The sequence below is a fragment of the Anastrepha obliqua genome, chromosome 2, assembly GCF_027943255.1.
Source record: "Anastrepha obliqua isolate idAnaObli1 chromosome 2, idAnaObli1_1.0, whole genome shotgun sequence".
NCBI lineage: Eukaryota > Metazoa > Arthropoda > Insecta > Diptera > Tephritidae > Anastrepha > Anastrepha obliqua.
The window spans coordinates 57,873,162-57,894,378 of record NC_072893.1 but is presented as its reverse complement, the minus strand read 5'-3'; the positions used below and the strand labels follow the sequence as shown (position 1 = coordinate 57,894,378).

Here is a 21,217-nt window from a genome sequence, read left to right as displayed (position 1 = left end):
GCTAGAACCCGAATGAAATGTATCTCGGGGTTAGAGCTTCAAAGCTTACTTAGATTCGTAAAAAACGCAGGATTTTGACAAGAAGCCTGCTACAAGGCAAAGTAAGGGTCATGCTCCATCTGGTACCACTAAGGACCAATAATTTATAATGTAATTAATAAAAAATTAAACATTTTCCTGCACAAAAAATGTTGTTGGCTGAACATACGAAATTCACTTTTTAGAATACAATACGAAAACGCATCTAGGCGTCGGTTTCAAAAGACTGTTGCAGCAAAATATTTCGCAGGCGAGAAGATTTCAGCACATTCTTCTGGAAAATAAATGCTTTTTAATAAACAAAATCTGGAATGGTGGCAAGACCAGCTGCTCTAATTTTTGGCGACATTTTGATGCACCCTCGTACTTTTAAATAATTATTCATCAAATCGAATTCATTGCAAATGTGGAAAATTAAAGCATAATTAAATTTAGTTTTTATTTACCAATAACTCATTCAATTATATTATATATATTTTTTATTGCACATGAGTGTGCACTCTCACTCACACATTTCTGTGCAATTATGAAGGTATTATGATTAGTGATCATATTCAGCGTAATTGAAAATTATTACAATTTAAACAATTGATTTACAAAACTTTGGCACGACATGAACGTACGCAAACATTTATGCGTGTGCCTCAAAAAATAACCATCTAAATACGCATGGGTGTAAATTCCCTATCGAATAGTCGCCTAATAAATAGTGGCTTCTATTCGACGGCTTAATTCATCCAGTTGCACTTCTGCAGTTGGTTTTCCAAACATTGCAGTATACAAGGCGTAATACTCGTACGGGTTTTAAGCGCTTTGATAAAATATTAACAGTATTTCCAAATAATATTGCATTATTTTCCCTGGTGGCGTCTCATTTACGTATGTAGGTGAAAATGTGTAAAAATGTATAATTTTACAAAATAATTTGTTTGCATTGCAATTATCACACTGTGTGTGTCTGTAAGGATTTAATTAATATTTTCGATGCTAAATTCAATTCTATGAATTGTTGAATAACAACTACATAACTGACCGCTTTTTATAGTCAATGCATAAATACATTGGGGTAATGTCGCTCAGTTTGCTTGTTTGTATGTAGTTTACAGAGTTTAGCAAACTGTACTCTGATACTCAAAACAACTCGCTAAACTCAGGGAAGGTTCACAAGTTTGTGGCGATGGGTAGAGATAATCCGAAAAATCGTAGTTATGGTCCGACAAATTCATACTCAAAAAATATAGTATTTATTATTATTATTTATTAAACAAACTTTCGATAAATAAAATAAAGCGCACTCCAAAAATATTTCTTAAGCACGCATTATATTCCCTACGATTTGAGACCCCTGTTCTATTAAATAAGTTTCGGCTAAAGCTAATTAATCTGGAATCTTTAGAACACAGAAGAACAGGCGCATCACTTTCCTTTATTTTCAGTGTTATTAATGGTAACATTGACTGCTCAGTTCTACTTGAGCGGATAAGCTTTAATGTTCCACAAAAAAGTCTGCGCAATGTTTACTCCTTTTATGGGCAAATCCTTAAGATTAAATTTGCGAACCATTGCTCCCGAGCTTGGAGACTATAATTTAATATCCAATTCCAGCCTACTTGATCTCATTTCATGTACCTCTAATTTTATAAGAATTTTAAATTGAGTTGCTTAATATTGACTGCTTATTTTTTAGTTGCAAATTTGGCTTGTTTTTCATTACAGTTTTGTCTAGTCCCTAAGGTAATTTGTACTGTAGATTATTAAAATAAAATAAAAAAATAATTAAATTATAAATTAATATGTTTAAAGTACCAAGCCTATCGGCTCAGTCAGAAACATTGAAATAAGAATAACTATTTTAGCAGAAAATGGATTCGCCACTTGTAAACTACCATCAAAAGCCATCAATAAGGTAAATACAAGTTGGCAAAACCTCACAACATGTGAACTGAGCAGACAAATATGGCCGAAATGGAACCGCGGTCGATAAAAAAGCTTGTGTTTAACAGAGAAGCTATAAGCAACATGAAAGGGATATTAACTGGTCATTGTTTAATAGGCAGAAGGTTAGGACTCCGGTACTTCGATTTCTGTAAAAGCTGTCTTAATACAGAAGAAGAGGAAACAGTCAGACATACAGTCAGACACACACTCACTTAGTGAAAGCTTAGCTATAAAGAGGATCCGCACTCTTGATTCGGCATTTTTAACTGATGTAGCGGGCATAGCTCATCTAAAACTAACGAAGCTTAGCTCGTTTATTAAAGCTACCGGATGGCTTGAAAAGGAACCCATAGGGTAAGGATAAGTTCCAGTGGTATCACAATGGACCTACGAAAGGTCTGAATGTGACATTGCGACAGCCACCCTACCTACCTACCCTAGTGGTAAATATTTTCAAATACAGAAGAATTTTCTCCTTCTTTCTTCTTCTTTATTTTAGGACCATATCCTGATCAATAATTAATATAAAATATTTATAATTGTAAAAGGTTATTATTAATTCTCGGTAGACCTTGATATCCTTCATTTGTGCTATCGTTAGGGGACGTCCGGGTGACCTTGCCGTAAGTGGATGGTCAGGCATGTGCTTCACATGGTTTTTCCACTCTATTCTGCGTGTTCGACTCCACCTGACAATGCCTTTTATATTGCGTACCAGGATTCTGCAGATGACGTTTATGATTGATCGCATTGCCGCCATTTCCACTTTATCCATAGCAGAACAGAAGGCGAAAGTTCGATATATGAAAAGAGAGGACAAACACCCAGCCACAGAAAAGTGAAATAATTCGCTCTTATCTGCAATACAAAATTGCTAAAGCGACAAATATTTTAAAGTGACAGAACCAAAATCTCTCAACCCTGCTACTGTAGGGCATTTGGTAAAGCAAAAATATATATTAAAATCTTCTGCAATTGATACCGCGTGCATACATATTACTGGAAATATATCCAAAGCATTGGGTCACAACATTTCTAAAGTCGCAAATTTTCGTAATTCTATTAAGCGTCTCAGAATGCAAGATCGAAAACTTGATACAGTATCTGGGTTGGGCATTTTTGCACAACCAATTTCTATTCAGTGGCCGTTAATATGCAAAATGAATTATGCAAATACGAAAATTTATTGATAGTTAAAAAAATTTATTAAATTGAAGTTTATTAAACTTTCATAGTGGAAAAAATAGCATTATCAGTAATCCTTTTCACTACCACTAAACTTTTAGTGAAACATGATCTTTAACTTAATACATTTGAGTTTATATTTTAAATATATTACAATATCAGTTTTTTGAGAGAAATGCTTCTTGGTGTAGAGATACGTCAAAGCCGAGAGTCAAGCCGGATCTTCATCTAAAGAAGATCATGATATGTGTTTGGTGGGACTGAGAGGTTATGATGCGCTGGGAAATGCTCGAAAGGAATGCACGGTCAAAAAGGAGCTCTACGTTGCTTAGCTACACCGCGTGAATGAGACTATTCGACTGAAAACACCTAATCAATATGGTAAAACCATACTCCTTCACGATAACTCCAGGCCCCATGTTGCACAAGTCGTCAAAACCGCACTCCGAGAGCTCGAATGGGAGGTTCTCCAACATCCGGAACTTGGCGGAACTTGCACCCACCGATTACCATCTTTTCCACTCTCTGTCAAACCATATGAAGGGCGATACCTTCAATGACAAAGAGGTCCTTAAACTTCTTTGATGCCAGACCAGGCCATTTTTGGCGGAACGGCATCAACAAATTGGTCGAGAGCTGGAAAGATCTTGTAAACAGCAACGGCGAATATATAATATAATTGAATAACATATTTCTATAATAATTGATTTTTGTTTAAATAAAAATCTCCGATAAAAACGCTCAGTAAGCTGGCTGTAACTGTAGTTAATAATAGTAATAATTATTTAAATGTTTCAAATAAACATTCATATCCTTAAAGTTAAACAGTTTAAAAAATGTAAAGTGGAGGATTTAAAATGAAAGTTTTAAATCAGAGCAATTAACGTTAACGAATTGCCAGTAATTTGTTAAAGTTTAAATATTTAATCGTTGTTAAAATAGTCAGTGAATATTGTGTTGTGAAAGGGCGGCGAAAAACGAACAAAAACAATCATATTAAGTGACAAAATATACACGCACACACACTACGATATATTAATACATGCATTATTTGCACATTTTACAGGGCTAACCATTTCGGGTTGCCTAAAATATCAACCATCCAATTGATAACAAATAGAGTCATGGCAACCATGGATTTATATTTAATATTTGTGTGTTGACAAATTGGTCCGTTATACCATAACACAAGAAATTAATTTTGTTAAAGTGCAACAATACTTAAAAATTCGGTTCCATATCGAGCTTTGATTAGTAAATTTAGTGCGCCTAATCGACAGAGCCCTAATAACAGAGCATCCAATTATCAATATAGTGAATAAATTTGAGCAGATTGTTTCACTAGGAGATATAGTATTACGTGGCCTAAGCGTCATTGTAATAGAAATTCAGTTGGAAATATTTTACTGCTGTAAGTGAAAGTGTAACCCAAATTTCAATTGAATTCTCCATTCAATATCAGGAACAGAATTAAGGTTTGTAGATCGGGTAATTGAGGCTAATTTTAATTTTTGGATTTCATTGAGTATACGCTTTAATGCGGTGCGAAAGTAAATTTTATTATAAAAACAATTTCTAAACTGTATTTCTAAACAAACTGGATTGCTAAGATACTACATACTGAAAAATTTATATTTAAATACCCAAAGCTGTGAGTAGATAGTATTGTTTTTGTAGAATATTTGTTGTATATAGAAATAAACTAATAGGACTATGAATAAGTTCGTGCGGTTTTACAACAAATGGCGTAACTTGATTATTATTCCATCGATCCACATTTCCAAACATTCATTGGAGAGCTACTGTCGTAAGGCACAAACGTCAGTATAAGTTTTTTATTTGAAGCGTAAACAACAATATTTTTACCACACTTGAAAATGTCGAATTTCGTGCCAAATAATGTGTTTTTGCGGGGAATTCTTTAATATGAAGAAAAAAGCAGCCGGAAGTCATCGTATCTTGGTGGAAGTTTATGGTGAGCATGCTCTAGCTGAGCGAACGTGCCAGAAGTGGTTTGCACGCTTTAAAAGTGGTGATTTTGGCTTGGAAGACGAAGAACGCGAGGGTGCGCCGCCAAAGTTCATGGATACCGAATTGGAGGAATTGCTCGATCAAGATCCGGCTCAAACGCAAGAAGAGGTTGCAAAAACTTTGGGAGTTGATCAATCAACCATTTCCAAACGTTTAAAAGCCATGGGAATGATCCGAAAGGTAGGCCATTGGGTGCCGTATGAATTGAAGCCAAGAGACGTTGAACGCCGTTTTATGGCATGCGAACAACTGCTTCAACGGCACAAAAGAAAGGGTTTTTTGCATCGAATTGTGACTGGCGATGAAAAGTGGGTCCATTACGACAATCCAAAACGTCGGGCAACGTATGGATACCCTGGCCATGCTTCAACATCGACGTCGGCGCAGAATATTCATGGCCTGAAGGTTATGCTGTGTATCTGGTGGGACCAGCTGGGTGTTGTGTATTATGAGCTACTGAAACCGAATGAAACGATTACGGGGGATGTCTACCGACGACAATTGATGCGTTTGAGCCGAGCACTGCGAGAAAAACGGCCGCAATACGCCGATAGACACGACAAAGTTATTTTGCAACATGACAATGCTCGGCCGCATGTTGCACAAGTGGTCAAAACATACTTAGAAACGCTCAAATGGGATGTCCTACCCCACCCGCCGTATAGTCCAGACCTTGCGCCATCCGATTACTATCTCTTCCGATCGATGCAACATGGCCTGGCTGACCAGCACTTCCGTAATTACGATGAAGTCAAAAAATGGATCGATTCGTGGATTGCGGCAAAACCGACCGAATTTTTCACAAAGGGAATCCGTGAATTGCCAGAAAGATGGGAAAAAGTAGTAGTAAGCGATGGACAATACTTTGAATATTAAATTTGTAACCATTTTACGTCAATGAAGTTTCAAATTTCGAAAAAAAAACCGCACGAACTTATTCATAGTCCTATTACATAATAATTAAATAATATTTAAATACGATAAACAATAATAAATTTCTTTTCGCATTAAATTATTATTCCCATCTTCTTACAGAGTAGACCCCCAGAAATAGGAACTTTGCTACCATGAAATTCATCGAGCATAAGCCAATTGGGTGTTAGCGCAAAAATGCTAAAATGTCCCATTAAATTTTCTTTCAAAATTGCCGTATATGCGTAAATAGGTTAGGTACAACCCACATCTGACTGTTGAGAAACTATTGTAACCACCCGCATTATGGCTTGCAGTTACATGGGTTTCAAAGTCAAGTATTTATTACAAAAAAAAAGGAGGATATACAGACTGTTACTGACAATGGCACTACGGGAGTATAGTAACTAAATATTTTTAGCCTGAAAATGAAGAACGCATAATTCGCGCACGTGATTTGAGCAGGATGGCGCGACAGGACTTGATTGTACTAATTACTCCTACGATTTTTTGCCATATACACCGCACTGTAAAATTATAAGCACACTACTACTTCTTTTATAAAAATATAGTTCAATTATAACGAAAGTTAAATAGCCCAAAGTTTGAACTTTGCATAAATTTTTCAAAACAACATTAAACTTTTCAGCTTTTTTAGCAGAATTTTAAAAAAATTTCTATGTACGCAGTTTTATAGCCCATTGAATTTTAATGTAAAAAGCGTCAGTTTCAATAGTTACAAATATTGTTAATTTTTGGCAATTATTTTTGTTAACGATGCTAAGCGTTTTCTTCCAAATAAAAAAATCGAGTGCGTACTTTGTATCGAAGAAACGTTTGCAGGCCTTGAAACTTGCACTCTGATAAATTAAAATGTATCAGGTTTAAAAAATACATATCCAGAAGTGCTCTCGAAATTTTAGTTAAAAAGTTAAAAGTTTTGATAAAATATTGAAAATATTTATAAAATTTTGAAAAATGTTGCACAAAGTTTGAAACTTTGGGTCATATTAGGGCAAATACAACATGTTCGAATATGGCGACATAGCAATCAAAATTGGAAGGATTCTTAATTTTGCGTTTTGCTGACGTGCATTGACCATCACGATTGAGTGATTTAAACTCGTAAAATTTCTTTTCTAGGTCTTAGTAAAATATCGTGGGCTTTTCGACAGCCCTTAGGCATTCAAAGAAAAAAATCGTAGAGCCATGGCCGCGATGTGTTTTTTCCCTTGTTCACTCCACTCGGGAGCATAGGACCTCGACAAGACTCAGTCCTGCGTTGGTTTCGTTAATCTATTTTGCTTTCTGGTAGGGTAGGTGATTAGCCTGCCGAGATAAAGTCATCAAAATGTATTAATGTTATTTAAATTAAATTTAAATATTAAATTTATTTAAGTACTGTTGTATTCTTTATGGCATAATCCTAGATAACAGTTTCATAATTTGATTGCGTTTTTGTTTTTAAACTATTTTATTTCTATATTTAATATTAAACGACCCTGTATATGCCAATACAACCAAAACGGCGTTTATTTGTACCTTGATAGTTAAATATTGAATTTATTGTTATGAAAAATCAGTGTAGTTAAATACTTAACTTTTTAATAAATAATCGTACAAAGGAACCAACTTTTGCCATAAAAACAATGTGCTAACATTGGGCCATTCAATGGCTTTGTCGACCGAAAAGCCATAAAAATATAAATCTGTACGTGTGTTTGTTTATGCGTATGACAACGTGTGAGAGCGTTTGACGGCAATAAATAAAAAGTATTAAAAAAAAGTATTAACATTTTAAATAGCAATCAATTAAGCCGCAATAAAATAATTTGCGTCATTAAAACACATATGTATGTGTGAATACACACACTAACTGCTTTCATGGACATACATAATGTATGTATGGGTGTGTATTTCAAGTGCATGCCAATTTGCAACTTGCCACGTGCAAACTGTGGCGCCACCACAACGCGTGCAGCCGTCAAACCGCAGCCGCCATCGAAAAACCGATCGCCGATAGTCAACTCGCGCATACAAACCCAAACCGTGTAGGAAAAAGAAAACGGAAGCTGATTTTTTCCGTAATTTCTTTGCTGTAAAATTCAGTGAAAGTTAAAATTGTGCGCAAGGTAAAATATAGCTAAAATTTTCATATCTAATGGAAAAAAGGCGAGAAAGTATGTAAAATAATTTGTAAAAACGTGGAAAAAAGCGGCTACCAAGTGTTTAGAATTTTGTAGCAGTTATAGATATATAATTTTGAAAATGTTGTTCTTGTTTCGTGCAGTACAACTCGTCCCCTTTGTTAATCGCCAACATTCAAGAGCAAAAACGAAGATATTTTCAAGGTTTGTATGGACAGCAATAACAATAAAGGTGCCGTTTTCAATTTGTTCAATAAAAAAATTGAAAATCAAACAATTGTGAAACAGATGGAATGACAAATATATATAATTTTTGTGCACATGCCACCCACAAATGGAATAAACAGTTTAAAAAATTTAAGTAACAGTAAAATAGCAATGGAAACCACTTATTCACAAGAAAGGTGGCCTACAGTTTCTTACTCTGAAGCAAGTGAGGTATAATAACGGAGAATAATATCAGAAGTTTGTTCTCAACAACCAAATAACATCTATAGGTAAATAATGCGGCATCAATATCAACAAGTGCATTGAAAGATTAAAAATGATTCGAATCCGACGCGGCCAAGCAAAATAAAAAAATTAGTTAATTCATCGATTTTTTTAATTTTTTATTTTAATCAATTTACTGTATACAAGGCGTGCCCGTAGCCAAATGGGTGACTAACATTCGGAATTGAACTGAACAGTAAGTTGAACTGGAGTATACCTGCATTTGAAAAGAATCTCCAGGACTGTACCCTGCACTGGTACACAGATTGCTTGAAGACCCCAGAAGACATAGGCGCTGGAATTGATGGCCCCAGAACCAAAGGGTCTGTGTCGATGGGCAGTGTTCCAAGCATCTTCCAAGCGGAGCTGTATGAAATTTGTGCAGAAATAGACTTAGATAGGAATGTTCGGAATGAGCGAATTGCCATTCTGAGTGACAGTCAGGCGGCACTCATGGCCTTATCTTCCTCTGAGATTAAATCCTCACTGGTACTTGAGTGTATCGAAAAACTGAATCTACAAGGAATGCACAATTGCATTTGAGTCACAGGACACAGGGGCATAACTGGGAACGAAGTAGCGGACGCATTCGAGAGAGAGGCTGCGACTTCGCCTTTAATATGATCCGAGTCCGTCCTTGTCATGGAACAACACACCAACAAGGAGAAGCTCAGAAGCGAAGATCTAGGGCGAAGGGAGGTTTGCTGGCACCAAACTGGGAGGGTACAACCAAAAGAAGTTTAAAAACATATAAGAATAATAAAACCAAGAATAATCTGAGAATGTTCACAGGCATCTTCACAGGCCATTGCAAGCTGCGAAGTTATCTGTTTCAACGACCAATCCCAGGAGACTGCAATGCACCTTCTCCTGGAATGCAGCGCTGTAGCGCATAGAAGATTGAGTCATCGTGGCCAATTCCAGGTAGAAGAAAGGCACATACGCTCAATCTAACCCAGCTCTGTCCTGAGTTTAATAAGGGAACTGGGCATGGATGAGGTACTGTGATGAGTAGAGGGCACAAAAGACCATTAGATCAAAGTGCAAATCTCATTCATTCATATCTATCTATCGAGCATTCGTGAAAAAAATCAACGAAAGTTTTAAACCAATTGAAACTTCCACTTTATAGCACTAAAATTCAATGATCTATAAAACTGCATTCCGAAAATTTTCCTACAAATTCTGAGTAAAAAGTTTGGAATTCTTATGAATATTAGCAAAATTATACAAATGTTATACAAAGTACGAGACTTTGATTTGAATGATTTTTTCGTTGTAGAGTAAACTATATTTTTATAAAAATAATTGAAATTACAAGGTAATAAATACATAGTCAAAACTCATCAAAATCAATTTCAATAATATGTGGTGTACCCTTACTTTTGACGTTCACAGTATATAGCGGTATCTCGAAAACTACCCCACAGAATTTAAAAGGGAGGGAATTTTCAAATTCATCAAACAGTTTTATGTAACTAAAAATAGTTGAATTCTCGGCAAGTAAGGAGTTCCATTCAAAACTTCCATAAAAAATTCTCTTTTGTAAAGTAGACGTGGCAATGGTCCGATCACACCCAAATTTTTACCAGTACTTTCTAGTATTGCTTAATATGTGAGTGAAAAATTTCAAACTTCTACACCGGTTAATTTTTGGTGGAAGGTTTTCATTTGAGCCGTAATGTAATGGGTGATTACATATCCCATCAGTGCTGGATAACGTGACATTTTTTCAAGCAATTATTGAATTTTATATGATTTGGGAACAATATTATATTTTCTGCTTGCAAAAGGCTCAATATAAACTATTTAATTGTTAAAAGTTTACTTGGCTTGGCTAAATAACTGAAAAGAGTTCAATTCAATATATATTAAGTAAATTTAAATCCAAGAGGTCCGTTTTTACTTCTAGATATCAAAACCATATATTTCTTGGTGTTAAGTCTATCAGGCACAACAAACTAGACAAAACCTATTTGCGATCTGATTCCCTTTTCCCTTCTGCATACTCTCGCACATTTGCCTTATATCAAACACCTCTCCAACAATGTAACTAACATAGGAATAACTGTATATAATTTCAATAATTATTGTTGTAATACTTGAACTTTTACTTAGTACTATTTTCATGTCGAGTTTTTCAGGTGCGATCACCGGAACTCATTGGGTCCCTCCAAAAATGGTTGTTGTTTGCAACAGATGCTGTGCGTCAATTGATAACACAGGCTCGCCATGTGATATATCGCGAGTAAAAGGCACCCTTGGGCATTAGTGGGACTAGCATACGTTCAATATTGCCTGACCATTTAGTGATCAAATAGATTTGCTTTCGTTGGATACCGCTTAATTTATCAATTGCCCATAAAATAACTCGTGAGGATTGATGTTAAGAAATGTTGAATAAGCCGCCCACGTCTATAGCATCGGAACAGATGACGAATCTTGGATTTTGCACATGAGCCGGAAATAAAACCGCTATCGACAGTATGGATATTGCAAGACGAGTCGAACAATCCAACAAAAGTTGTTCGCGGAAAAACACCTACAACCCAGTCACCAGTTTTTTTCGAAAAATTTGGTAATACCGCAACTTTCAACTATTTGTTTCCCAGAAGTTTTTGCAGAATTAAGGATAACCACCGTCGAAGAAAAATGATCCTTCGCCACGATAAACACAAGAGAGTTTTTAGCACTCAAAATATCAAAACAATGCCCTGATTTGGCGCCCAATAATTTCTTTTAGTTCCCGAAAATCGAAAATAAAAAGCCATGTCAAAGTTTTTCAAAGCCTGAAGCTTTTAAACAGCTTGTTTTGAAGGTATTTCCTTCTGAGTAGTGGCAAAACTGTTTTGAAAATTGGTGCAAACGAATACAGAAACGTATTGCCGTTCAAGGAGAATATTTTGAAAAGAAGTAGAACCATTTCTATTGCTATTTAACTGTATTTTCATTATTGGAAACAAAAGTTTCAAAGGCAGCCCTCGTAAGTTAGAAATTTGAGTTTGAAAGAAATTCCCCAAAAATGCATTTGCTCTTTAAGAAGCAATAATTCAAAGTTGATTACAGTCAAAATCAAATAACGGCAAGATTGACAATAGACATAAACAAAAAATAGTATACTTTAAGGATCTTTATTAAGAATAGGATTTTACTTTGTAATCGGAAATCAAACTTTAACTAATTTTTCTTTTGGCAGTACCAGTGTAGAATCAAACTGTAATCGATTGGTATAAAATTTACTTATATTGGCCTGGAGGTTTTTTCTTATTTCGGTAAGCTCTTTTTTTGCCTAAATATTAATACACAATTAAATAAATAAAAATTAAATTTGCGTAAAGTCGACTTTTAATAGTTTATAATGAACTATTATAATGAACCACAAAATGAGAAAAATAAAAATCATGCAGAATTCTTATAGAATAGGTCTGGGGTATCTTAAAATATCCTCTTTTTTTATTTTTCTCCTCCTTTTTTATTTCTGAAAAAATGTGTCAACTCTTTATTTATTTCCCTGAATGTAAGCAGAATTGTACCATAAATATGATTTCGAGCACGCCATGAGTGAAACTCCTTGTAGAACTAGTCTTAATACTCACTGCATAGCGTGCCGTGCTGAAACATTAAAATTACAAAAACACAATTTTTTTTATTGCCAAAATAAACTCGTATGAAAAACTGTAAATTACCCGTACTTATTTCACCTTCTCAATGCTTACTTTCGGGCGAAACGTCATAGAGGTGATCATCAAAAGACTGCAACGTCACGTGAAATGGTTCAAAAAGTGAAGAAGTGATGTGAGCGAAATCGAAATCCCCGACGAAGAGCCAATCAAATGGCGAAAGGACTGAAAATATCTGACCACAGCATCCGCCGCATACTGAAATATGATCTCAAAGTCAAGCCATACAAGACCCGAAAGGCGTATGATCTCACACCAAAGCAGCAACAAGTCAGACTTGAGAGAGCGCAGGAGTTGTCTCGCTTGGTCGAAAGCGTTCAATTTCCGATGGATTATTCCTTTGTGCCATTTTGGAGAGCAAGGCGGAGTTGTCTCGCTTGGTCGAAAGCGTTCAATTTCCGATGGATTATTCCTTTGTGCCATTTTGGAGAGCAAGGCTTGAATTAAAATATTCACCAGTCTCGAGGCCCTGAAAAATGCATTGTCCGCGAGTGGGCCAAAATACCTGCAAGTCACAGTCGGGAAAATTGCAATTCGTTTCTGGACCGTCTCAAGGCCATAGTCAAGGCAAAACGGGGTCACATTTTTTACTTTGAATTGAGTAAAAGTAATTTTCCAAACTGAATTTATGGATTGAATTTGAATTGCGGATTAGAATACTTTTCCACTAAATCACGCTTTTCCGGCACGGCACTCATATTGTGACACTCGGAAATTTATTTGTTTATTGTACATTGCACTCACGTTCAAGCGTTTGCATATCAATTTCAACAATTTATGTATAGTAAACCTGATGCCAATTGCCGCGGCACCTTATTGCCGTGCCCATCGCCGGTGATGTTGTCATTAAAAATAATTTTCCCTCGTTGTGTGTCATGAGTGCTTAATATTAATAAACTCTTTAATAAAACACTTTATCGTACTTACATATATTAAATATTTTGCTTGCGCTTCGGAATAGTTAATTAATTTTTTGTCTATTACTTTATGGACTCCGGTGTAAATAAATATTCGCCAATATTAAATTCAATATTTGAAGGAAATATTATTTATTTAATTGTGCACGAGTCCTGTGATTTTTATGAAAGTATTATCTTTGTAACAGACAGATTAAAAGGCAAGCGTACATGTTCTATATGTAAAGTATTTTATATAATACTTTTCATCCGTCAATTTTGTCGTGAGACAATAAATGAAATGAAAATTTAATTAGAAACTTTTCCAAGCGATTTACTAATTAGCTTAAGGCGTGGCCATATAATACTGCTTTTTTAAATTGATAAGTTGGTATAAAATCATAAAAATCTATTATGTCCAAGTAACTCAAAGAGGTATATTTTGTGATTTAACTAGCTAACTGTTGCTCTACGCAAATAACTTCAGTCAAATACGCGTTCACAGAAAATTGTTTTTTTAAAGCTTATAGTTCTGTCAAGAGAATTATGTTCGAAGACTGTTTCGCAATTGTTTTCGTAGAATCATCGAATCTTTTAGCTAAACTTATTTTTTAAGGTCCAAAACGGTTATCAGATGAATGACTATTAATATTTTAGGAAGTATGGAAAGTAGTTTGACAACTAGGTTTTCTGAGGACGGCCTTGAAAATCGAAGCAGAAAAATACTGTTAAAAGAAAGTAAATACTATTGCCATTTAAAAACACCATATGAATAAATATAACAAGCAGTTATTTTCCTGAAAACGACGAGGTCCAGTAATAGAGAAATGTCAGATGTTGTACGAGTGTGGAAGGCTTCAGTTATAAAATTCGCGAAAAAATCGAACATTCAGAATAGCAGTCACTGAGTAATCGAAAAATCTGTCGAGGTATTAAAAGAATACGCCAAAGGATGGCTGAATAATAATTAAAAAATCACTGCAATAATAATATGCTCCATGCCAAGGAATTTTGGACTGTGTCATCGACATATCTGCCAGAACGGTATGGCGCTCAGTGGGCGAGCTTAGTATTAAACGCTGCATAGAATAAAAAGTGTTTCAAAAGACGAGCCTAAGTCTTGTTTCAAAATAAAACATGTACATTATTTTTGTCCAAAATACGCCTATTAAAAAAAATGAAAAATTTCATCATTTAAATGCCCACCAGGAGCACGTCTACAGGCTGTCATACGAGAATTAATATTTTCACGGACTGGCTCACACATTATCACACTGAGTTCGGAAATCTCGATCCGCATGTTGTATTTCAGCTTTGGAATTATTGTTGGTTTATTCACATATTCTTCACTTTTCAAAAAGCCCCCGTCTGTTCTGCCTCGTAGAAATGGCTTGAAACTTTTTCACCACCTTTATATTATCGACTCATTTGGACGCGTATTTAAATTAAAAAAATCACGATAAGTTGTTCTTAAAGTACAGCGTAGGAAGTTTTAATAATTTTAGTGCGCTGTTCTATAATGGATAATTAGGTAGCTCTGTCTACTTCACAAATGTCAAAGAAGAGATAAGAAAGGTACCGTTTAGGAATTATTCACTACTGCCACGTCGACTCGTCTTTTTAAGAAAGAGTTATACGGTTAAGCTGAAGTTTAACATATGTAGGTTGCTACTGCATTGGAATAACGAGGAGTTTTGAAAATGGGCGTGGTCACTCACCAGTGATGCCCACTTGTCATACAAAAGGCAAGACATTCCAGTCTCTAAATTCGAATTTTTAAAATTAGTCTTCGGCCAGATATTAGAGTAATCCGAAAATAGTTGTGGTCCAACTAAGGGAAGGCCCACTTTAGCCGAGTTTAACAAAGCGCGCCAGTCGTTTCTTTCTCGTGCTAACCGGCGCCAGTTGGACACACCAAGTGAAGCCAAGTCCTGCTTCACCTAATCTTTCCAACGCAGATGAGGCCTTGCTCTTCCTTTGCTACCACCAGCTGGTACAGCATCGAATACTTTCAGAGCAGGAGCGTTTGTGTCCATTCGGACAACATGGCCCAGCCAACGTATGAACGTGATCACCAAACTAAAAGTCCTTTCAGATTCCATATATCTATTTTAATTATTTCAGTAAACATTGCATTCATGAAAGGTTAAAAATTTCCACTTTAGAAAAACTATTTTTTGCCGCCATCCACTGTGCATTTCTATGGAAGCGGTTTCGCCCGTTAAGATAAACAATTACGAGGTATATCTCCAATTCCGTAGTAGATCCTAAATCTGTGAAGTGAGGGACATGCTACATTCCTCTAGCAATTTCTTTGCACATTCTGTTCGCTTTGGTGGAGCACTGCCTTCAAAGCAAATCCCTTTGTGTTATCTTTTTGGCTTTTTTAGTCTTTCTTATTTATAACAAAGGGAACTTAAATTTTCAGTGCGAACTTTGACTTTTAACGAATTCGATTGCAAATAGGTTTTATGAGTAGAGTCAAAGGACGATCGTTATTACTTGTGGTTTCATTTCCATAGTAGGTCTCATGACCTATTGAATGATAGTACACGCTTTAATTGTTCGGAAAATCCATCACCATTTAAGCGAGAGTTCCAGTTTCATAGGCCTAATCCTCGTATACTAAGCTGTGTCACTGGTGAGCAACAGCCACTTTCTTTTTAAAGTGGTGGCCAAATGAATGATGGCTTTTCTTGCTGTACTTGGCTTGCTTGTCTTTGAAAACTTGTATGGCCAAACGGCCATTTTTAAACATTTGAGGAATGTAACAGCTGCGCTAATTACTTCATTATTTGCTAAAACCAAGCATTTCCTTATGTTTTTCTAGTGTCGCTAGCTTTTATTTTCAAGAGTTTCAATGCTTTGTTGTTTTCACATTATTACTCGCCTACCTGTTAAAAATCGTACACATTAATAATTTCGTTTCCGGCCGATTTCGAGTTCTTTACTACTACTCAAAGTACAGGGGGCATTAAAAATTTTGTTTGGCTAGTGCTCTGAGCTACGAGTACTAGCAGTAACGAAACGTCTTTATCTAAGCTAAATGAAATCAAATTAAATGAAAGACAGGGGTATCCAATTCCTAATGACAAAAGCCCGGCAAATATAACATAGAGTTATTTGAAACTTCAAAAAAAGGCTGACATTTGGTCTCATTTCATATACCTGTATTTCATTATTGTTCTATTAATGTTTGATTTATCAAAGCCAAGAAATCTCAGTCACCCCGCATAGAGCCTGCACCTGAAGGATAAGACGAGTAAATCATACAGCTCACAGATTCGAGACCCAGATGTGACGAAATGTTTTAAGAAAATTAAGAAAATCCGTATATTTAGCATTCAAAATCACAAACGAGCTATTGAAGTAATATAACTTCGTTAAAGTAATAAAATTTAAGATGTCCGTAATTACCAACTAAGGTGCCAAACTCTCTACAGCCAGTCCAAAAAAGTTTTTTGCAAGATTAGTTAAATAAAACGTAATACGTTTTCTGGAGAACTTCTAAAACATTAAAAATCTACATGGACTTCGGATAATATATTTTATAATCTTATATTTATATATACATATATACCTATATATGTATATTAAGTGACGCTTAAACCATTTTTGTGTGTTTGGCCGAGCTCCTTCTCCTATTTGTGGTGTGCGCCTTGATGTTGTTCTACAAATGGAGGGACTTACAGTTTTAAACCGACTCCGAATAGGAAATATTTTTTATGAGGAGCTTTTTCATGTCAGAATTTTATAATTCTTAGTCCACTTTTGTATCCTTTTCAGTCTTTTACTTGCCTTCAACACTATTAATACGTACCCTTATGCTTTCTTCTCTTATACACCCTGTTGCAAAATTATAAATACACCACTTTTTTTTATAAAAATATAGTTCATACTACTACAAAAACCAAATAATTCAAATTTTCAAAATTTGTATGAAGATTTTCATCCCGAATTTTTCAGGATACATAGTTTGGTGGCCTTCTTTTCATTAATAAATTTATTATATTTATATAATTTTAATGTAAATAAGTGCAAATTTCAGTAGCTACAAAATACCACAAATAGAAGAAAGAACGTGACACTTCAACAAAACAACAAAAAAATAGTCAAACATCATGGGATTTTGTAGTTACTCGAAATTTACACTATGTTGTACTAAAATTCAATTGATTATAAAACTACGTATTCAGAATTTTTTTTTTAATTCTGTTTAAAAAGTTCAAAGTTTCGAAGAAATTTTTTATCAAGTTTGAGACTTTGCATTATATTATTTTTGCTGCAATATGAGCTACATTTTTATAAAAATGGAGTGTATATAAAAAGAGGTATAAAATTAGAATGGTTAGAGTAAGTATGAAACCCCAATGTACATTTTCAGGACAACCTCTACAAAGTTAAATATTTATGTGAGTCTCCGAGAAATCTTGTTTTAGCTCTTTTCTAAAATGTTATACATTTTTCAGCCTTGTATGTGCATCATTTTTCTGTAGACTTCTACCATTTTATTTTCTGGTTTATTGTAATTCTTTACCTATTCACGAATTTTCATATACAAATTTAGCATTTAATCCCAATATGGGTCAAATTAGACTTTAAATGTAGTGCTTATAAATATTTCGAGCTTTGCACTAACTAGGGAATTAATCATAAATTTGTATTGAAATATCTTCGAGGTCTGAGGTGTGCATACAATTTTTATCTCATTAGGAAATTAATTTTAAATCGATTGGGAAATTTATACTCAACATACAAAGACTGAAAACATTTTATGGAACTATAGTACACATTACTGAATTTCATTGGATTTTTTTTTTTTTTTTTTGGAATTTCTTTATATTGTTGTTTTAACATCATAAAATGACAGAACTAGCAATATCTCGAAGAACTTATCCATCCGCTGCTACTCTGTTAAATCGAGGTGCCACTGTATACGACATATATACCTATATATAATTGTAAAATAGGGTGGCGCAAATTTAAAATTAGTACCAAAATTAAAAAAAAAATAAAAAATAAATAATTGGCGCTTACACTTCTGTTAGGTGTTTAGCCGAGCTCCTCCTCCTATTTGTGGTGTGCGTCTTTGATGTTGTTCCACAAATGGAGGGACCTACAGTTTCAAGCCGACTCCGAACGACAGATATTTTTATGAGGAGCATTTTCATGGCAGAAATACACTCGGAGGTTTGCCATTGCCTGCCGAGGGGCGACCGCTATTAGAAAAATGTTTTTATTAATTTTGCTTTCACCGAGATTCGAACCAACGACCTCTCTGTGAATTCCGAATGGTAATCACGCACCAACCCATTCGGCTACGGCGGCCACCAAAATTAAAACTAAATAAAAAAAGATTTTGAGTGACGTTAATTTTTATTTTATCCTATACGTGCTATTGACTAGAATTCCCAAGACAGTCGTAGGTGAAGGAGGCTATCGAATGCTTGGAGACGATTGCTAGATTTGGAAACGCGCGCCATGAATTTAACCTGAAATTAAGCTAAGAGACTGGAGCAGAAGAAATCTGAATGGAAGGCATTTGTTGTGGGCCTTTGTTAATCCCTGGAACCGTAGGAAATATTAATCATAATGCGCGCTCCATTGCTTGCCAGTTTGTATACTGCAGCTGTCTAGTTCTTAAGCGTGAAATATGATTGACGTATGAGACCATTTAAAAAAATTATAAATTTTTCGAGGGAGTGATTCATTTTGCGCAACCTTGTATAATTAGTGCGTACTACTTTTGCTGGTCGTGTTAGGATTGTTAGGCCGAGCTTCTCCTCCAATTTTTAGTGCGTTTCTGGCTGTTGCTAGGTGTCATAAATTTACTCGGGGGTCGCCTGCCGAGGTCTAACCGATATTAGAAAAAAAACGTTTTCTATAATTTTAGAGTTTTGTGCCCACAGTCTCAAGAAAATAGAAAAATATGAAGATCAAATATTACAATGCATTTTCATGCGGGACTCAATTCTAACTTAAGATTTTGCGTCTCACCAATTTCTTTTCGAGCAAATATCGAGCATGCACATCGGTGACTTAAGTGATTCTAATCTGGGCAAACAGCTGATTATTAGCAAGTGAAAATAAGAGTAATTACAAAAATTAAAATAAGTTCGTCTTGAAAAGGTGCCTTACGGTAGGAGTAACACTCACGAAATGATGGTTTTTCACAAATAATTGTTAGAAGTCGTACATATTTTGCGTAAAAACATTTAAACTTGAAAGAATATAAATTTTTACTTATTTTGTTTTTTTACTTTAAAACAAGAATTAGGCGCGTATTTTGAATGACACTTTGCTTAGCTAAGATTTGGCCAAATTAGAACTTTAGTTCAACTTAGGTTTCTTTTGCAAAAGCAACCTCAAAGTACTGTTACAACTTTAAGTATATTCTACAGTCTCCCCTTGAAAAAAAGTGATCTGGGTGGCTTGGTATCACTTCTCGAAGATTTTTAAACTTAGCATACCGAATTTGTTTTGTTTTAAGAAAAAGATGAATAACGGAGGTGCATGAGTATACAGGAGAAACTGATACAATTTCATGTTCGAAATATTGGTTTATGTCGCTATCTGCCAAAGAGTGAAAAAAAAATTGTTGATAGATGCTTCTTTTTTTAAGTTCGGTGTGGTTTTTTTGCAGGGTAACCAATTTTTTTTATTTTTCATGAGAGTAAATTTTTTGTGAATAGTTTGTTTTTATCGATTTTGCATGGGACAAAATTTATTTGTTAATAAACTTATTTTTTTCATTTTTGTATAAAAAGAAATTTTATTGTTGATGAAAATCTACTCTTCATTTTTGCATAACTTAAATTTTTTTAATGGACACTTTAATTTGACAGCTCTGCAATACCAAATAAAATACCGCTTTTTTTATTACTAGCTAGAAATGCTTAAAATTAAACGATTATTTTCTAGCGTCTCTGTTCTTTTTTAAGTTTTAAAAAAGGTCGTTTTTAAATTTTGTTTAGAATTTTGTTTTTGTCAAAGAAATACTTAAACTGAATGCTTTTTGTTGTTGTTTACCTCTAATAAGCGTAATAATCAGCAATAAAACGATCCTCATCTTTTCATATTCACTGATCGAGCCCAGAAAGAAGCGATACATTAATGTCATTGTTTTTTATTGTTGTTGTTGATATTATTTTCTGCTTAACTTTTTGTTTTTTGGCGGTAACAATATTATTTCATTGACCAAAACACAATTTATTTTTTTTTAAAGAAAAAAAGGAAGGACACTTTTAAATACAAAATTTACTTAAAAGCCTGTCTGTTGTATTTATTTATACCAAGGCTGACATTTTTAATATTATTCGACACCATTTTTTCTCACTTTTTGTGTAAATATGTTTGAAAAACTTTAGAAGCAAATCGTTGCAAATAAGCTCTTAACTTGGCTAGCATTTTCATGTATTTTTGTTTTCAACATTAAAATCTTTCGGTCATTCTGCAGTTATTTTTTCGTATTTTTATTAACACTAACATTCTTCGCTTCGGTTAATTATTATCTTTTTTTAATACTGTTGCAATAGCCACCAAATCTCACTATGCTATGTCACACGCGTTCGTCTTGGCCCAATTCACACGTCCAATTTACAGCAGCGACACACAGAAACTAAAGTCACAGCTTCCTAATCCAGCTCGCATTGGCCCAGCCGCAACGCTTGGACCAATTCGAATGCTGCACGATGTAGTTGGCAGCTGTTCGGGCCTACTTTTCGGCTCATGTGTTGTGTTGCACGAGAGCAAGGACTGGCTTGGAGCGCCGAATGATGCCCAAACGGCGAATCTTCGTGCGAGCGACGAAAAATCGAACTTCGAAATGTGTGGAAGGTAATGTGTCAAACAATGGCTGAGCGGTGTAATACCTTCCACCACGTGGTGGGTAGCAAGC

General features: G+C 35.0%; 1 protein-coding gene across 1 annotated transcript in view; it reads right to left on the bottom strand.

Annotated features, from left to right (window-relative positions):
- The window catches only part of LOC129239322 (lachesin), a 118,804-nt gene extending 98,326 nt beyond the window's left edge, over positions 1-20,478 (bottom strand). The window contains exon 1 of the mRNA XM_054874758.1: positions 20,350-20,478. Within this exon, the coding sequence (XP_054730733.1) occupies positions 20,350-20,440 (91 nt within the window). The 5' untranslated portion in view covers positions 20,441-20,478. The remainder of the gene's footprint in view (positions 1-20,349) is intronic.
- Between the last annotated feature and the right edge of the window lie 739 nt (positions 20,479-21,217).